General features: G+C 61.3%; 1 protein-coding gene across 1 annotated transcript in view; it reads left to right on the top strand.

Moving 5' to 3' along the window:
- COL18A1 (collagen type XVIII alpha 1 chain) overlaps positions 1 to 18,552 on the top strand; it is a 58,968-nt gene that overhangs the window by 35,580 nt on the left and 4,836 nt on the right. The window contains 16 exon segments of the mRNA XM_050785658.1: positions 1,034 to 1,063; positions 1,177 to 1,203; positions 1,726 to 1,788; positions 2,183 to 2,257; positions 3,195 to 3,221; positions 3,512 to 3,565; positions 3,999 to 4,073; positions 5,322 to 5,390; positions 6,942 to 6,984; positions 7,490 to 7,552; positions 12,596 to 12,639; positions 13,011 to 13,142; positions 13,890 to 14,043; positions 14,123 to 14,196; positions 14,685 to 14,813; positions 16,416 to 16,448. Of these exon segments, the coding sequence (XP_050641615.1) occupies positions 1,034 to 1,063; positions 1,177 to 1,203; positions 1,726 to 1,788; positions 2,183 to 2,257; positions 3,195 to 3,221; positions 3,512 to 3,565; positions 3,999 to 4,073; positions 5,322 to 5,390; positions 6,942 to 6,984; positions 7,490 to 7,552; positions 12,596 to 12,639; positions 13,011 to 13,142; positions 13,890 to 14,043; positions 14,123 to 14,196; positions 14,685 to 14,813; positions 16,416 to 16,448 (1,092 nt within the window).

Raw genomic sequence — 18,552 nt, 5'->3', positions numbered from 1 at the left:
TCCAGCTCCACAGTGGGGGCTGCAGAGGCCCTCGGTCAGAGACGCCCGGGGAGCCCAGCTCCATGTGGTGATGGAGACACTGGAGGGATGAGGCCTGCACAGGGGGCCAGAGGTTCCCATCGGGTTCAGTCTCTGTGTCCTTGACATTGTGGCCCCAAAGCTGCGTGCAGTCACCCAGCTGCCCCGTCAGAAGCAGCAGACGCACCCTCGGCTCTCTGTGAAAGTTGTGTTGGTTCCGGAACCTTCCTCCCCACCGCAGCCCGTCCATCAGGCCCGTCGGCTGCACCCTCTGCGCCTGCCAGCAGCGTGTCCCGCTGGCCTCACAGAGGCAGACGCATCCCCACCCAGCCCCGCCACATGGAACACAGGGACCAAGCCCCCCTCTAGGCAGGACGCTGAGCCCCAGGCAGACACAGGGCCTAGGGGAGCAGAGCTGGGTGTGGCCAGGGGTTCAGATCCCTGCTTCTCTGTGGCCACCAGTGGAAGGGGCTGCCCAGGGCAGAGCTGAGAGCAGGCAGCGTCTGTGACACTGGACAAGTTAGCTAACCCTTGTGCTCCGGCTCCTCACCTGGGAGGTGGGACCATAACAGTCTCGAGAGGAGGGGTGGGGTTGGGGAAAGGCGGGAGAGGGCCTGCCCCCTCATGGCTTTGCTCGGAGCAGGCAGACAGGCATCGGGAGACAGCAGCCCAAGAGGCCACAGGGACCTCGGCGTGACGGTCCAGTCATTGGAACGTCAGAAAAGCCCCCCGCCAGCCGAGCCGCCTCCACCGGCAAGCAAGGGAGAGTCTAGCAGAGGAAGGAGCATTTTAAACCAAAATGGAAGTAAAAAGTGTCTTAGGGCGTCTGGAGTCTGTGTCCGCCGCGGGGCGTCTGCGCTGCAGGAGGGACGCCCCAGGCCTAGAAAGAGTGTGGAAAGCAATATTTTCCTGTTTTGGTGTTTTGTTGATCTTGTAAGTCGCTCGGGGGGAGTCCAGTTTAATTTTAAATGCGGCTCTTTGTTTCCGATTTTTCTTTTTGCTGACTGGTGGACAGGGTGCCGTCCTGAGCGTGCCGGGACCTGAGGTACGTGCCTGCCCGGCTTCTAAGATGTGGGGACCTTGGTACAAGGCTGGGTGGGGTCCGGGCAGCCGCGTGGGTGCGTGATGACCCCGGCTGACGCTGTCCCTTTTTCCCAGGGCCGGCCGGGTTTCGCAGGCTTTCCCGTGAGTAACCTGGCGCCAGAGCTACGTGCTGCCCGCCACTGCCCTCCCTGCTGGGGAGGGGTCTCCTCCTGGTAGCACAGAGCAGCCTGGTCAAGCTGGGGTGGGCCTCGTCAGGCCCGAGGGATAGCGACAGTCACTGCCCCAAGGAAGTGATGGGAGCAGGATGTGGGCAAGAGCCCCTGGCAGGCCCCGTGCTGGGTGGGCACCTGTGAGGCTGAGGCAGCTCCTTGCACCTGCAGAGGCTGGCAATGTCCGGAGTGAGGCTGGGGCCGAGAGGTGCCCTGGGGGGGTCACCTGCAGAGGCCTGCAGTGTCCGGAGTGAGGCTGGGGCCGAGAGGGGCCCTGGGGGGTCACCTGCGGAAGCCTGCAGTGTCCGGAGTGAGGCTGGGGTCGAGAGGGGCCCTGATGGGGCCGACAAGGCAGGCATATTGCCAGGGGGCAGCTGTCCAGGGAGGTGGAGCAGCTGTCAGAGATGGGGGAGACGCTGGCCGCTCGGGCCTCACTGCCTGGCCTCCCTTCCAGGGACCTGCAGGACCCAAGGGCGACCTGGGCTCTAAGGGTGAACGAGGCTCCCCGGGACCCAAGGTAAGGGGCTCAGGTACTGTCCCTCAACCCACTTTGTGACGCAGTGGTGGCCCCAGCCTACCACTGTTGGGAGAAACCCGGGACCCCCCGGCTGCTACTGTGACTCACAAGGAGTACAGCCGCGCTCGGGCCGTCCCTGTGGTCACCTCCCGTGAGAGGACCCCGGGCTGCGAGGCCCAGTCGCAGAGACCCTGCCATCCCTGTGGTCACCTCCCGTGAGAGGGCCCCGGGCTGTGAGGCTCAGTCGCAGAGACCCTGCCATCCCTGTGGTCACCTCCCGTGAGAGGACCCCGGGCTGCGAGGCCCAGTCACAGTGGCCCTGCCTTCGGGGCTCTGGGTGAGGCTTTGTGGGAAGGAGCTGGCCCTGACCCTGCCGGACCTGCTGCTGTTCCAGGGTGAGAAGGGTGAACCGGGCAGTGTCTTCAGCCCCGACGGCAGTGCCCTGGGCCCTGCCCAGAAAGGAGCCAAGGTGAGGGCCGGGCAGCCTCCTTCCAGCGGGCGTGGGGGCTCCTGGGGCCGTGGAGACAGCCTGGGGAGGGTCTTCCTTAGGGTCTGGCTCCTGACGCACGAGCTTCTCCCGAGCAGGGCTCCAGCATCCTGGCCTGGCCCTCGTGGCCCCTCCTCTCTGGCACCCATGTTGGAGGTCCCGCCGGGCCCTCGTCCTCTCCCTGCCCCTGAGCCCACCCTGCCGAAGGGAGGTTCTCAGTGGGCTGCGGCTCTGAACTCGCTCCTCCCTGGGGCCTGGCCTGTGGGGTGCAGGAGCCCAGGCTGTACCACCGCAGCCTCAGCAGGTTTCTTGCTGCCCCTCCAACCTCTTCCTGGGGGCCCTGATGCTGTGGGCAGCAGCCGCAGGATCCTTCCTCTCTGCAGCCCCAGGGTGCCTGCAGGACCCTGAGCATGGCAGGGCCCGGAGTCAGTTCGTCAAGGGGCCTGTGCCTGGGTCCCCACCCCAGCAGGCAGCCGCCCAGACAAGCCCTGGGGGAGGGTCCTGGGGAGGAACCTGGATCTTTGGGGTGTGGAGCACTGGCTCTCCCACTGTCAGAGGAGCCGTGAGCCCTCCGGGGTCTTAGGGGTGCACCTCAGACACAGGATCCCCAGGCCCAGCGAGAGCTCCACTGTCCCACCCAGCTGTGCGTCGGAGCCGGGGCCTGCGGCAACCAGGACACTGTAGCACACACCCTCCGCCCCTGCTTCAGGGCCCCGGGGTATACCCTATGCTTGCACCAACCTGGATGCAAACCCCAATCCTGAACCTCCCCTTGCCAGCAGCTCCCATCCTCCCAGGGCTGCCTGCGCCTTGAGGACTGCCCAGTGCACCCAAAGGGGCCACAAGGGTCCTCAGGGAGGCTGCCAGGTGGGGCATAAGCCGCCATCTAACTGTGCCTTCTTGTTTTTTTTTTGCTCAGGGAGAGCCGGGCTTCCGAGGACCCCCGGTAAGTCGGCCTGTGGCTTTCTCTGCACCGAGCTTGGGCATGACGGCCCCCAAGGACACGGTCGCCCACAGCTGCTGAGTTCGTGCTGTGCAGCCCAGGGCTCATCTCCCAAGTGCAGCTCTAAAGCACGTGGGGCAGGTGTCGGTGTGAGGCTGCAGCGGGCTCCTCCAAGCTGACGCGTGGCCCAGGGCGATGGACTCTGCACGGCCCCTTCGCTTCCCCAGGACCCCCCAACTCGTGGATAAGGGCCGGGGTCTGTTCTGCTAAGCCTGGCTCTCTTCCTCTCGCAGGGTCCGTACGGACGGCCGGGGCACAAGGGAGAGATTGGCTTCCCTGGACGGCCGGTGAGGACCTGGGGTCTCCAGTGGGGGCAGCAGATGGGGTCTGGCAGGTGGGGAGCAGCCCAGGCCCACGGGGGTGACATGCCCAGAGGGGAGTGGACGGCCACTGCACCCGCTTCCTCCCCCCAGAACCGGCCTGGGCACAGCTCTCGTCCTGGATGTGGCTGGCAATACACCAGGAGGGGCCAGTACCCAGGAGGAGGCCCTGGGGGCAGACAGGGCAGTGGGCCTGTGTGTGCTGGGGTCAGTCACCTCCTCCCAAAAGGGTTCTTGAGCAGGAAGGAGGGGCGAGAAGGGCTGGGGTAGCCTGAGGGCTGGGAACGTTTGAGGCTGAGTGTGGGCTGGCCCTGGTGTGGGGCTACTGCAGCCACCTTGCGGGAACGTGGCTAGTGATGACCAGAGCCCAGCAGTCCCCACTCCCTGTGCTCCGCCCCAGGGTCGCCCCGGGATGAACGGATTAAAAGGAGAGAAAGGGGAGCCGGGAGATGCCCACCTTGGATTTGGCATGAGGGTGAGTGTCCCTCAAGGGGGGCCTGGGTGGCTGGGAGACCAGGACCTGGGAATGGCCTGGCCACAGCCTGGGGTCCTGCAGCTCCTCTAAGGGGCCACTTATAAGCAGCCCTGCCATGTGGCCACACTGCACTGGTCCTGCCATATCCATGCACACTCATACAGGATGTGCCACACTGCACTGGTCCTGCCATATCCATGCACACTCATACATGATGTGCCACACTGCACTGGTCCTGCCATACCTATGCACACTCATACATGATGTGCCACACTGCACTGGTCCTGCCATATCCATGCACACTCATACATGATGTGGCCACACTGCGCTGGTCCTGCCATATCCATGCACACTCATACATGATGTGGCCACACTGCGCCGGTCCCTGCCATACCTATGCACACTCATACATGTCCACACACATGCACACGTGTGCCCACTCACACATGCATGCACATATGCCCATACACTCGTACATGTGTGCACACATACACATGCATTCATGCACATCCATATCCACACATGCTCACACATGTACACATGCCCACACACTCCACATATGTGCACATATACACATGTATTTGTGCATATGTGTGCCTCTTCACATGCACATACATAGAAGTGTATACAGATGCTTATATACATGTGTGCATATACACATGCGTATCCATATACTCATACATGAATGTAAGCCCTCCCTGGCTCACTCCATGATTGGCATACACACTGCACACGTACACTCATGCACACATACACACGCACACACACCTATACACATATATGCACGCATGTGCACCCATACACACACAACAGGCCAGCATGGATTCTCAGCAGGGCGTCCATGGGCCTGGGCCATGCCCTGCATGCCCTCCATGCTGGGGGTTCTCCCGCTCAGCCCAAAGGCATCCACTCTGCTGCTTTTGAGCCAAGAGCTTTGTCTCCCTGGTGTCAGCAGGGTGGGGCATTTTCAGTCAGCTTTTACCTGAGACGCAGACCCGGTGGCCTCTTCACTCCTCCCGAGGGACGTCTGTGCACGACTCCAACGTGGGATGAGGTGGGGCCGGGGCCAGCTCCTGTCCTCAGGGAGCCGTGGCCCGAGTGACCCACTACATTCTCGGTTCTGCCTGGTCAGAGGTCTGCCTGGTCAGGTTTCTGATTTTTCTGATTTTTCTGAACTGTCCCTGCTCCCACCTGCTGCCTGACAGGCAGGCCATAAGCCTGACTAACAGCTCTCTGCCCTCCCCACAGGGAATGCCCGGCCCCCCAGGGCCTCCAGGGCCCCCAGGCCCTCCAGGGACTCCTGTTTACGACAGCAATGTAAGTCCCCAGGGCGCCCACTGTCCTGCGGCTGCCCTTGGCTCTTACATGGAGCCCCACAGAGGGGCTGGGCCTTCTTCTTCCCTGGCCTCTGCGTCCGCGGGTCCTTCCGGGATGGGCCCGTCTGGTGGGCGGTGGATTAGCAACTGAGTTCCCGAGGAAGGCGAAGGCATGTGGAAGGGAGGGCTCTCTGGGTGTGGAGCTGCTTCCAGCTGAAACTCTGCTAAGAGCTGGAGCCCAAGGGTGCTAGGAGCACCCCCTTTTTCCCAGGCTCAGCAAGGTGAAGTGACCGATAAGGGCCAAGCGGCATCACGCCGTGGCTCCTGCTCTCCGCACCCCTGTTCCCTCCCGTCTCTGACTAGGGGTGGCTGCCGTGGCTCCTGCTCTCCACACCCCTGTTCCTTCCCGTCTCTGACTAGGGGTGGCTGCCGTGGCTCCTGCTCTCCACACCCCTGTTCCCTCCCGTCTCTGACTAGGGGTGGCTGCCGTGGCTCCTGCTCTCCGCACCCCTATTCCCTCCCGTCTCTGACTAGGGGTGGCTGCCGTGGCTCCTGCTCTCCGCACCCCTATTCCCTCCTGTCTCTGACAGGGTGGCTGCCGTGGCTCCTACTCTCCACAGCCCCGTTCCCTCCTGTCTCTGACTAGGGGTGGCTGCCGTGGCTCCTGCTCTCCGCACCCCTATTCCCTCCCGTCTCTGACGGGGTGGCTGCCGTGGCTCCTACTCTCCACAGCCCCGTTCCCTCCTGTCTCTGACGGGGTGGCTGCCGTGGCTCCTGCTCTCCACACCCCTGTTCCCTCCCGTCTCTGACTAGGGGTGGCTGCCGTGGCTCCTGCTCTCCGCACCCTTGTTCCCTTCTGTCTCTGACGGGGTGGCTGCCGTGGCTCTTACTCTCCACAGCTCCGTTCCCTCCCGTCTCTGACTGGGGTGGCTGCTGTGGCTCCTGCTCTCCGCACCCCTGTTCCCTCCCATCTCTGACTAGGGGTGGCTGCCGTGGCTCCTGCTCTCCGCACCCTTGTTCCCTTCTGTCTCTGACTAGGGGTGGCTGCCGTGGCTCCTGCTCTCCACACCCCTGTTCCCTCCCGTCTCTGACTAGGGGTGGCTGCCGTGGCTCCTGCTCTCCGCACCCTTGTTCCCTTCTGTCTCTGACGGGGTGGCTGCCGTGGCTCTTACTCTCCACAGCTCCGTTCCCTCCCGTCTCTGACTGGGGTGGCTGCCGTGGCTCCTGCTCTCCACACCCTTGTTCCCTCCCGTCTCTGACTAGGGGTGGCTGCCGTGGCTCCTGCTCTCCGCACCCCTGTTCCCTCCCGTCTCTGACGGGGTGGCTGCCGTGGCTCCTACTCTCCACAGCCCCGTTCCCTCCTGTCTCTGACTAGGGGTGGCTGCCGTGGCTCCTGCTCTCTGCACCCTTGTTCCCTCCCGTCTCTGACTAGCAGTGGCTGCCATGTGGCCTCATGCAGGGGCTGGTGCTTCTGGGCTTGGGGACCCCTGAGTGGTGGCGGCCTTCATTTCAGAACATTGCCCTCACAGCCACCTCTCCCCGATCCTTGCAGGTGTTTGCTGAGTCCAGCCGCCCCGGGCCTCCAGGATTGCCAGGTAAGGGCCCCGGGCTCACAGCTGGGGATACAGGCTCTGAAGGAATGCTCCAGGGCCCCACGTTCCTTTCCGCGCCAGCAGCAGTGAGACTCCCCCAGTGCCCTAAGGCCAGTGCCACACGCCCAGTCCACGCCCCAGTTCTGATGATCTTGGCCCTTCCTGGGGGCCCTCCCAGCACGGCTGTCCAGGACCTGACCTTGGGGTGGCCCCATTTGCTGTTCTCCATTTAGACTTTGCTTTTCTGCCCAAAGCAGAGTAGAAGCAGCCCCATCCCTGCCGTTGGTCAGCACGTGCCCTGCAGATGTGGCCTGGCCTCCACGTGGCCTGCTGAGGGGGACCCGGGGTGCCCCTGTTCTCCCAGAGCTCCTACCCTGACTGTCCGCACGTCCATCTGATGCCCCCCATCCAGGCCCCCAGGCACTGGGGCATTTCAGGCAGGAGGGGCACCACCCTGGAGCCCTCCCTGGCACACTCCGTGATGGGCACTGGGTCTCTCTTCCTCCAGGGAATCAGGGCCCTCCAGGACCCAAGGGCACCAAAGGAGAAGTGGGCCCCCCCGGACCACCAGGTGAGCACCTCTGGGCCTCCCAGGCGGAGGAGCCGTGGCGTGGCCAGCACTGAAGCGTGCTCACACCCAGAGCCCCCCGGCGACTCCTGGACCCTCACTGGGTGGTGACCACCTCACCCTGTGGGAGGAAGGAAGCCCCTTCTGGGTTGATGTGGCCATCAAAGGACCTGGATTTGGAGGCAGGGGTGGCTGCAGGGCACAGGCCCAGCAAGATACCCCCATCACCCCATCTCCTGAGGAGCAGGCGGCCGCCCTTCCGCACTAGACCCCAATGGGCACTGTGCAAAGACACAGCAGCCTCGGCGTGCCGGCGGTCCTGAGACACCCCTCCCCTCCTCTCCATGGAGCCGACAGTCCTGAGACGCCCCCTCCCCTCCCCTCCCCTCCACGGGGCCGGCAGTCCTGAGACGCCCCCTCCCGTACATGGGGCTGGGGGTTGGCCCTGGAAGACCTTCTGTTGAGAAACTCTCCAGGGCCTCGTGTGGGAAGGAGGCGTTGCCCAACAGGCTGTCCGGAGGGTGAGCCCAACACCCCCGCTCCTCCTGAAGGACGAGAATTGCCCCCTGAGCCCTACCTCCATTGAGGGTGGTGGGGCTGCTTGGATGTCCTGCCAAGACCACCGAGAACAGCTGGATAAAATGTGAGAAAACCACTGTTTGAGGATGTCTGGGGGCTGGCAGAGCAAAAGCCCAGAGAGCCAGCCCAGCCTCGGGCGCTTCTCGCTGCCACGGTCCCCTCTCGCCACCACGGTCCCCTCTCGCCACCAGGATCCCCTCTCGCCACCAGGGTCCCCTCTCGCCACCAGGGTCCCCTCTCGCCACCAGGGTCCCCTGCTGAGGAGGCTGCAATACCTGCTGTAGCCGGGGCTGCAGCTTGGAGTGGGAAGGGACCAGGCAGGCAGAGGCTGAGTCAGGCCGGGACATCCTTAAGGCCTGTGGAGGAAAAGGCAGGCAGAAAGCGAGCGGGAAGATGGAAGACGCACCTGTCGCATCCTTGGATCTCTCAGCGTCACACACGACGCCCAGGAAGGAGTGAGCAGGGCATAGATGGCTGGCGCTGACCAGAAGCCCGGAGGAGAGGCCGATGACACACCCGACCGGGAGGCCCAGCTCATGGGGTCATCGGACCCGCCTTGAACTCCAAAGGTCACATTCAAAAGCCACGGGAAGCCTGGAGATGGCAGCACACAGCTGGGAGGCTCAGAGGTGTCGGGACAAACCCAGGGCTGACGGCGGAACAGCTGGAGCTTGAGACCTGTCTATAGGTTTTGGTGGACACGGGGTTGCCTGTCCCTGGGAGCCAGAACGAGGGCTCCGAGGGCTCCAAAGGGAACAGTGTTTGCAGGCAGAACGTCCAAGGAAGGCTCAGAGTGTTCCCCTCATTCGAAGGATCAATAATAAGAATGACAAGAGATGAATCAACGAAATGGGAGAAGCCAGAAGACCATAAATGGTTTCCAAAATATCCAAGAAAGGCCAGTGTAGACTCCGACAGCCAATGGTATTCCCGTAGCCTTCGGAACGAGGATGACACGCAGGCTGGCCACTCCGGACCCGAGCTGTGTCGTTGGTGGAGGGCACTTCAGGGGGAGGCTGAGGCCGAGGGAAAGGAGTGCAGAGATGGGGAGAGACAGCGCCGGCGGGAACTGGCATCCCAGTGACAGTGGGGTCGGAGGCTCCTGTGGAAACCAGCATGGGCTGCCCAGCACAGGGTCCCAGTGACAGTGGGGTCAGAGGCTCCTGCAGGAACTGGCGTGGCTGCCCAGCACGGGATCCCAGCGACAGTGGGATCTGAGGCTCCTGCAGGAACTGGCGTGGCTGCCCAGCACGGGATCCCAGCGACAGTGGGGTCAGAGGCTCCTGCAGGAACTGGCGTGGCTGCCCAGCACGGGATCCCAGCGACAGTGGGGTCAGAGGCTCCTGCAGGAACTGGTGTGGCTGCCCAGCACGGGATCCCAGCGACAGTGGGGTCAGAGGCTCCTGCAGGAACTGGCGAAGGCTGCACGGCACAGGGTCCCAGCGACAGTGGGATCTGAGGCTCCTGCAGGAACTGGCGAAGGCTGCCCAGCACAGGGTCCCAGTGACAGTGGGATCTGAGGCTCCTGCAGGAACTGGCGAAGGCTGCCCAGCACAGGGTCCCAGCGACAGTGGGATCTGAGGCTCCTGCAGGAACTGGCGAAGGCTGCCCAGCACAGGGTCCCAGTGACAGTGGGATCTGAGGCTCCTGCAGGAACTGGCGAAGGCTGCACAGCACAGGGTCCCAGCGACAGTGCAATTACAGGTTGCCGTGGTCTCAGCGCCCTGAGGAGTGGCGGTGGTCCTCACTCTGTTGGACAGTGAGGTTGGAGAGGAATGCAGAGCTGACACCGGTGGAGAGGCAGGAGAGCAGGCAGGATGGCACACACAGGACGTTTAAAACACACAGAGTGGATCGAAAAGAAGGCAAAACAGGAGAGAAAACGGAATGCAGAACAGGTGGGATGAACAGAAACTAGGGAATAAAACAGTAGATTTAGGCTCCGATACATCTGCAGGTGCTGTAAGTGTGACTGGAGTAGATACATCCCCTGAAGGACAGGCATTGTCAATGGGATACAGCAAAACCGTATGCTCCTTACAAGAGACGGTCCCTGAACGCGAGGGCTGGAGACGTCAAGGCATCCAGAGGCTGTTGTGGGTTTGGGTGTGTGTGGAGTGTGTGTATGTGTGTGCTGGGTGTGTAGGGTGCAGGTGTGGGTGTGTGTGGAGTGTGGAGTATGCATATGTGGGTGTGCTGAGTGTGTAGTGTGGGGCTGTGAGGGTGTGTGGAGTGTATGTGGGTGTTGGGTGTGTAGTGTGTGGGTGTGGGTGTGTGTGGAGTGTGGAGTATGCATATGTGGGTGTGCTGTGTAGTGTGGGTGTGTGGAGTGTGTATATGTGGGTGTGCTGAGTGTGTAGTGGTGTGTGGGGTGTGTAGTGTGGGGGTGTGGGTAGAGTGTGCATATGTGGGTGTGCTGAGTGTGGTGTGAGGGTGTGTGTGGAGTGTATGTGGTTGTTGGGTGTATAGTGTGGGGGTGTGTGGAGTGTGGGTATGTGGGTGTGTTTGGTGTGGGGTGTGTGTGGAGTGTGGCTATGTGGGTGCTGGGTGTGTCATTGGCGTGTGTGGGGAGGGTGTGTGTTGTGTGGGGGTGTGGTTTGGTGTGTGTGTGTGTGCGTGCAAAGTGTATCCTGGAGTAAGAAACATGGTCAAAAATAAATGTTCATTGAGACAACGGAGCAAGTGTACCAGAGAAATTCAGTAATTCTACATTTCTGTGCATCTACTGAGATAGCCCTCAAGATATGACAAGTAAAAAGTTGGCAAAGTGAAAAAGAAAAACACAAATCGATCATTATAGGGGGACTTTCAGCCCAGGGAGATCTGAACAGCAGGTCTGACAGGCGTCACCTGCAACCGTCTCCAGGCCGCGCCCCCAGCACTGGGACCAGGGTCTGCCCCGGAGGGGCCCAGGCTAGGCTGAATGCAGGCCTGGCTTCCAGAACTGTGATCTCACGGGTGCAGCCGAAGCAAGTGGGAAATGCCCACAGGGCAGTGCCCTTCCGGGAGGCTCATGAGTCAAGGAGAAGCAGGTGGAAGTGAGGAACCCCTGGCGCTTAGATGCGTCCGGGGCATCCTTAGTCCTCACACTGCAGCCTCAGGGGCCTCCACAGCCGGTCACCTCCCTCTGCAGAAGGACCCAGCCCAGGAGGAAGCATGGGTCCTGACAGCCGCCATGACCTCCAACCCCAGGGACTGCACCTGTGGGATGGGGGTGCCCTGGGGGTGCCCTGGGGGTGTGGAGCCCCCTGCTCAGAGGCTTCTGGGTTACAGGGCACGGCCTCCAAGAGTGAGGTTGTCTCCACCCCAGTCAGGGATCCAGGGGAACAGTCACAGGAGAAGGTTTGCTCAAGGCCGTCTAAGGTCCCACCTGGAGGGAGAACGGGTTTTGTCATCTCCATTGACACAATTACAGCTTTAAATAGTACCTGTTTCCACACATCAGTCTAAGATGCTAAAGAACAAACAGCATTTATTGTTAGAGAACAACAAACATTTATTTGATGAAAATAGTTGGGAAGAAATATTAAAGATCAAAAATGAGTGAAGAGAAATTATGTATGGTTTATGTATATAAAAATAGCAAGGATCAAGAAAGTCCAAAAATCCGAAGTTAATTCTTTGAAAAGGCTAACGGTATTCCTAACCTCTGCCAAGGCTGATGGAAAGGAGAGAAGCAACAAGGAGCGATTTCAGCAAAGGGCTCCTCCGTGGTCTGGAAGGAGCCACCTGGAACTTCCACAGCTTCACCCTCGGAGGGGGTGTGGGGACCTCAAGTCAGGGCCAAGACAGCTGCCTGCCCACCCTGGGAGGACAGGACGAGGGAAGGAAGGACATTTCCCACATAAGCCGCCCAAGTGGATCTGCAGGTGGACCGTCAGGGTTCACCGAGGTCACCAGATGGAAGGGGAGTTTAGAAAAACCACCAACTAGTCCTAAACAATTAAAAATGAAGTTTTAAAAAGACACCATTGGCTGGGTGCGGTGGCTCACGCCTGTAATCCCAGCACTTTGGGAGGCCGAGGCGGGCAGATCATGAAGTCAGGAGATCGAGACCATCCTGGCTAACACAGTGAAACCCAGTCTCGACTAAAAATACAAAAACTTAGCCGGGCGTGGTGGTGGGCGCTTGTAGTCCCAGCTACTCGGGAGGTGGAGGCAGGAGAATGGCATGAACCCGGGGGGTGGAGCTTGCAGTGAGCCAAGATCGCGCCCCTGCACTCCAGCCTGGGCGACAGAGCGAGACTCCGCCTCAAAAAAAAAAAAAAAAAAAAAAAGACACCATTGACAAAAACATCAGAAAGTATCAGTTAACTAAGAAGAACCTAATGAAATATGGGATCTCTACCGGGAAATACGGTAATGGCTAGAAGCGCCTCGCAAACCCACCAGTGCTGGGGGCTGCAGGGGGAGCCCGGCACCGTCAGACGCCACCTCAGCGAGACCCCACCTGTCTGTCTCTCGCAGGGCAGTTTCCATTCGACTTCCTTCAGTTGGAGGCTGAAATGAAGGTGGGTGACCTCCCTGGTGGGGTTGAGGGCCCCCAAGGTCCTGTACATCCCCCTGGGTGGCTGCTCCCAATTCCTTGCGCCATCCGGCCCAAGACCCCTTCCTGTTCAGCCCTGAGAGGAGCGCTGGCTCCAGAGGGCGTCGAGGGCGTCCCTCAGGACGTTCCTGTCCCCAGCTCAGTTTTTGGGGACTTGGCTGATACAGTGGGAGGTGGGGAGTCGAGCCCTATTCTCCGCAGCCAGCAGCTCCCAGGCCTGGGCTCCAGGCTCCAGAAGCTTCTGACCGCTGTACCCTGGCTCGGGAGGGATGGGAGGTCACCTGTGGCTTGTAGGGGTTTGGGGCTCTCGTGTCTGACAAGTGTTTCCATCCACAGGGGGAGAAGGGAGACCGAGGTGATGCAGGACAGAAAGGCGAAAGGGGTGAGCCCGGGGGCGGCGGCTTTTTTGGCTCCAGCCTGCCAGGCCCCCCCGGTCCCCCAGGCCCACCTGGCTACCCTGGGATTCCAGTAAGTTCCACCCTGTGCAGGCAGAGCGTATGTCCCAGGGGTCTGGGTGCAGAGCTGAGGGCAGGTCCAGCCCGGCCACCGACGCCCGCCAAGGCCGGAGCCGCCCCTGCAAGCTCAGCAGTCCCGACACGGCCCTTTCCCCGTGTGGGGACGCAGCAGGCCGCCCAGGTGTAGGTGCGCTGGCCCCGGACATGCCCCGTCCCCCTGCAGTGTTCCATGGCCTGCCCTCCTGCCAGGGCCAAGCGCATCCACCTCTGCTCTTGGGCTGGGTTTGACCCCTAGATCGGGGTCTAGGCCCATCAGTCCTGAAAGACTCCAGAGAGCCATGGGCCCCAGCTCCTGCCTGGGGGCCCACACTGTTGTCAGGTCCCTGGTCTCTGCTGGTCTCTCTGGTCATAGCTGGTCTCTGCCCCGGGATCGCACCCTCAGGGAAGAAGGGGTGATGGTGTGGGGGTTTCTCAGGCTATGGTGTGGGCAGGGAGAAGACCAGTGACTCAGAGGTTGCGCTCATCAAGGGGGTCTTGGTAGCTACAGCCCCAGCCCCACAAGCTTGCCCGCCCCCAGCCCGATGCACCCCCAGCCCGATGCAGCCCCAGCCCCACAAGCTTGCCTGCCCCCAGCCCGATGCAGCCCCAGCCCCATAAGCTTGCCCGCCCCCAGCCCAATGCAGCCCCAGCCCCACAAGCTTGCCCACCCCCAGCCCAGGGCACGAGGTAACCAGGAAGCGTCTCTTGTCGCCGTCCCTAGGGTCCCAAGGGAGAGAGCATCCGGGGCCAGCCTGGCCCACCTGGACCTCAGGGACCCCCCGGCATCGGCTACGAGGGGCGCCAGGGCCCTCCCGGCCCCCCAGGCCCCCCTGGCCCCCCAGGGCCCCCTTCATTTCCCGGCCCTCACAGGCAGAGTAAGTCAGTGGGGAGTGGGCCCCGGGCAGAGGCCGCCTTGTGTGGCTTCCCGTTCCCACCTTGGTTTCTCTCCTGCAGCTATCAGCGTTCCCGGCCCTCCGGGCCCCCCTGGGCCCCCTGGGCCTCCTGGAACCATGGGCACCTCCTCAGGGGTGAGTATCTAGGCAGCCGGCTGGGCACCTGGGTCCCATGCCCTGGCTGGTTCTGCAGCCCCTGCCCCTCAGAGGCACCGTCCCACGGACCCCACAGGGAGATGCACAGGAGGCCGAGATGTGGTTTCCGGGGTGGAAGCGGGGCCAGGCCATGGGGGGATCCAGTGGGCCCAGGAGGACGACCACCAGCTGGGAAGTGTCCAGGGCCCATGCACTGTCCACGGAGGCTGAAGGGCTGGAGGCAGGCAGGGGTCCCCACGGTGCTCATGGGGGCAGCCGCCTCAGTCCATGCCTGCCCAAAGCCCTGCGGCCCCTGCCCTGCGCCCTGAAACGGGCATCCCTTCCTTCTGCCCCTGCCCAGCGCCCTGAAACGGGCATCACATCCTTCTGCCCCTGCCCTGCGCCCTGAAACGGGCATCTCTTCCTTCTGCCCCTGCCCCGTGCCCTCCCACCTCGAGCCCCACGCCCCTGCGTTTGGGTCCCAGCAGGTGAGGCTCTGGGCCACGCGCCAGGCCATGCTGGGCCAGGTGCACGAGGTTCCCGAGGGCTGGCTCATCTTCGTGGCCGAGCAGGAGGAGCTCTACGTCCGTGTGCGGAACGGGTTCCGGAAGGTCCAGGTGAGTGCTGTGCATGGCACGTTCCTGACCTGTGGAAGGGCCCAAGCTGCCTCCTGGGGCTTAAGGCGAGAGGCCCAGGCCCCAGACAGGGATGGAGGCAGGTGGCAGCCAGCGCTTCTTAAACTTTCAAACTTTCTGCAAAGTTTAGTAAAATACTTTTGTGAGCAGTTTTGGGATTAGAGAAAAGTGAGCTCAAACTTCTGGAAGCGGATGAACACGTGTGTGAGGGGCTCCTGGCGGGTCACGTCACAGTGAACATTTACAAAGATAAACATCACCTCACACGCCCGTTAACAAGGTGTCTGGCCGGGCGCGGTGGCTCAAGCCTGTAATCCCAGCACTTTGGGAGGCCGAGACGGGTGGATCACGAGGTCAGGAGATCGAGACCATCCTGGCTAACACGGTGAAACCCCGTCTCTACTAAGAAATACAAAAAAAAAACTAGCCGGGCGAGGTGGCGGGCGCCTGTAGTCCCAGCTACTTGGGAGGCTGAGGCCGGAGAATGGCGTGAACCCGGGAGGCGGAGCTTGCAGTGAGCTGAGATCCGGCCACTGCACTCCAGCCTGGGCTACAGAGTGAGACTCCGTCTCAAAAAAAAAAAAAAAAAAAAAAAACAAGGTGTCTGACGGGACAAGGCGGGAGTGGGGCTCAGGCCCTCCGGGGCCACGTGATGTCCACAGCACGGCCCCTGCTGGGATGCAGGCTGTCCTGCGGCTCTGCACCTCACATTATAAACACTGAGATGGGATGAAATGTGTCCTCGCTGTTTAGCATGGGCCTTGCTCACCGGCCTGGCTCCTCAGACACACCTGGGATGGCCCCTTCCAGGCCAGGCCAGCCCCTTTCCTGCTTTCCCAAAATGGCCTGGATGGCAGGAGCGGCCACTCTGATCCAGGTGGGCGTGGCCATGCTTGCAGGGCCCCGGGGAAGGTTTGTTTGCCTTCATGTGGCAAAGGTGAGGACTGGTAGAAGCCCCGTGCCACTGAAACGGCCTGCGACGTCCGTGGGAGCCTCCACGGCAGACTGTGCATTGACACAGCCCTGACTTCTGCAGCCCTCCCACCTTCCTTCTAGCACTCCCTCCATCTCGCCACCGGCCCCCACCCGGGCCTGGGCCGGCCCCTGCAGCCCCCCAGACTGTGAATCCCATTCCAGTCCCTTATCTGGCCAGGGAGAGGCTGCCAGTCTCACAGCAGATGCCGAGCTGGTGCCCACTGTGTGCCAGGTGTCCTCGTAGGCACTGAGATGCAGCCCCACCCTAACTTTCAGGGGCTTTGGTCCTGACAGGAGGAGGCAGAGGATGGCATCCTAGCAAACATGTGCTGGGGGTGCCGGGTGCTGGGCAGGGAGGGTACCCTGGTACAGGCTTGGAGGGCCGGGTGCTGGGCAGGGAAGGCACCCTTCTGTGGTCTGGAAGGGCCAGGTGCTGGGGAGGGAGAGGCGGGTGCTGGGGAGGGAGAGGCGGGTGCTGGGCAGGGAGGGCACCCTTCTGTGGTCTGGAAGGGCCAGGTGCTGGGGAGGGAGAGGCGGGTGCTGGGCAGGGAGGGCACCCTGGCTCAGGCCCAGCCGCAGGTCCTGGATGACCCTTCTGCTTTCTTCCAGCTGGAGCCCCGGACGCCACTTCCACGAGGGACGGTAAGGAGCGCTTTCTCTGTTGAGACTGGTGGGTGGTCAGGACATGAGGGGGTATGTGCTGTCTCTTGTTTGGGGAACAACACGTGGTCCTTTGGAGTCCTGGAGCTGAGCATGTGGCTCACCATCGGCCTCTGCTGCAGAAAACGGGTGCAGGCCACCCCAATACCTCCATCTCAGTGCAGGCCACCCCAATACCTCCATCTCAGTGCAGGCCACCCCAGTACCTCCGTCTCAGTGCAGGACACCCCACTAACTCCGTCTCAGTGCGGGACACCCCACTAACTCCGTCTCAGTGCGGGACACCCCACTAACTCCGTCTCAGTGCGGGACACCCCACTAACTCCGTCTCAGTGCGGGACACCCCACTACCTCCGTCTCAGTGCGGGACACCCCACTACCTCCGTCTCAGTGCGGGACACCCCACTACCTCCGTCTCAGTGCGGGACACCCCACTAACTCCGTCTCAGCTGCTGGCCTCACGAAGGAGCCACTCTCATCCCTCAACTTTCCCAATTGTGTCTGCCACTCATTGCCCTCCTCAGGGTCAAAATCCTTGGGGCCAAAATCCACATCTTGTTTCTTTGCCTTCCCTCTCCCAAAGTGCCAGACACAAGAATGGATATCTCTAGGGTGGTGGCTGACTGGGTGGGTGAATCAATGGAGAGGTGGATGGATGGATGGGTGGATGGACAGGTGGGTGAGTGGATAGGTAGGTAGATGGGGAGGTGGATGGATGGGTAGATGGTGGACAGGTGAGTGAGTAGATAAGATGGGCGGATGGATGGTGGACAGGTGGGTGAGTGAATGGGTGGATGGGTAGATGGTGGACAGGTGGGTGAGCACATAGGTGGGTGGGTAGATGGTGGACAGGTGGGTGAGTGGATAGGCAGGTAGATGGGGAGGTGGATGGATGGGTAGATGGTGGACAGGTGAGTGAGTAGATAAGATGGGCGGATGGATGGTGGACAGGTGGGTGAGTGAATGGGTGGATGGGTAGATGGTGGACAGGTGGGTGAGCACATAGGTGGGTGGGTAGATGGTGGACAGGTGGGTGAGTGGATAGGCAGGTAGATGGGGAGGTGGATGGATGGGTGGATGATGGACAGGTGGGTGAGTGGATAGGTGGTGGACAGGTGGGTGAGTGGATAGATGGGTGGATGGATGGTAGACAGGTAGATGAGTGGATGAATGGGTGGATGGATGGTGGACAAGTGGGTGAGTGGATAAGATGGCGGACAGGCGGGTGAATGGATAGGTGGGTGGATGGATGGTGGACAGGGGGGTGAGTGGATAGGTGGGTGGATGGATGGTGGACAGATGGGTGAGTGGATAGGTGGGTGGGTAGATGGTGTACAGGTGGGTGAGTGGATGGGTAGGTAGATGGGGAGGTGGATGGATGGGTGGATGATGGACAGGTAGGTGAGTGGATGGATAGTGCATAGGTGGGTGAGTGGATGGGTGGATGGATGGTGAACAGGTAGATGAGTGGATGAATGGGTGGATGGATGGTGGACAAGTAGATAAGTGGATGAATGAGTGGATGGATGATGGACAGGTGGGTGAGTGGATGAATGGGTGGATGGATGGTGGACAGGTGGGTGAGTGGATATAGGTGGGTGGATAAGATGGTGGACAGGTGGGTGAGTGGATAGGTGGGTGGATGGATGGTGGACAGGTGGGTGAGTGGATGGGTAGGTAGATGGGGAGGTGGATGGATGGGTGCATGATGGACAGGTGAGTGAGTGGATGGATGGTGCACAGGTGGGTGAGTGGATGGGTGGATGGATGGTGGACAGGTACATGAATGGATGAATGGGTGGATGGATGGTGGACAGGTGAGTGAGTGGATGGGTGGGTGTATGGATGGTGCAAAGCTGGGTGAATATTTTTGTTTTCCTAAGTGTTGCGTCCAGCTGCTGTTGGCACCTCCTTGAGTACAGGTGATGACTCCTTAATTGGCTCAGGAGTGAAGCCTGATGTGGAGCAGTGTTGGGCTCTGCAACAGCTGGTCTCCTCACAGGGTTCAGCCCAGTCTGCTCTCACTCATTTGCCAATTCATTCATTCATTCATTCAGCCAGTCAATAGTCACGGCCCCTCCTGTGT

Source organism: Macaca thibetana, chromosome 3, assembly GCF_024542745.1.
Source record: "Macaca thibetana thibetana isolate TM-01 chromosome 3, ASM2454274v1, whole genome shotgun sequence".
In the NCBI taxonomy this organism is placed as follows: Eukaryota; Metazoa; Chordata; class Mammalia; order Primates; family Cercopithecidae; genus Macaca; species Macaca thibetana.
The sequence above is the reverse complement of the archived record's forward strand: the minus strand, read 5'-3'. Positions and strand labels throughout refer to the sequence as shown.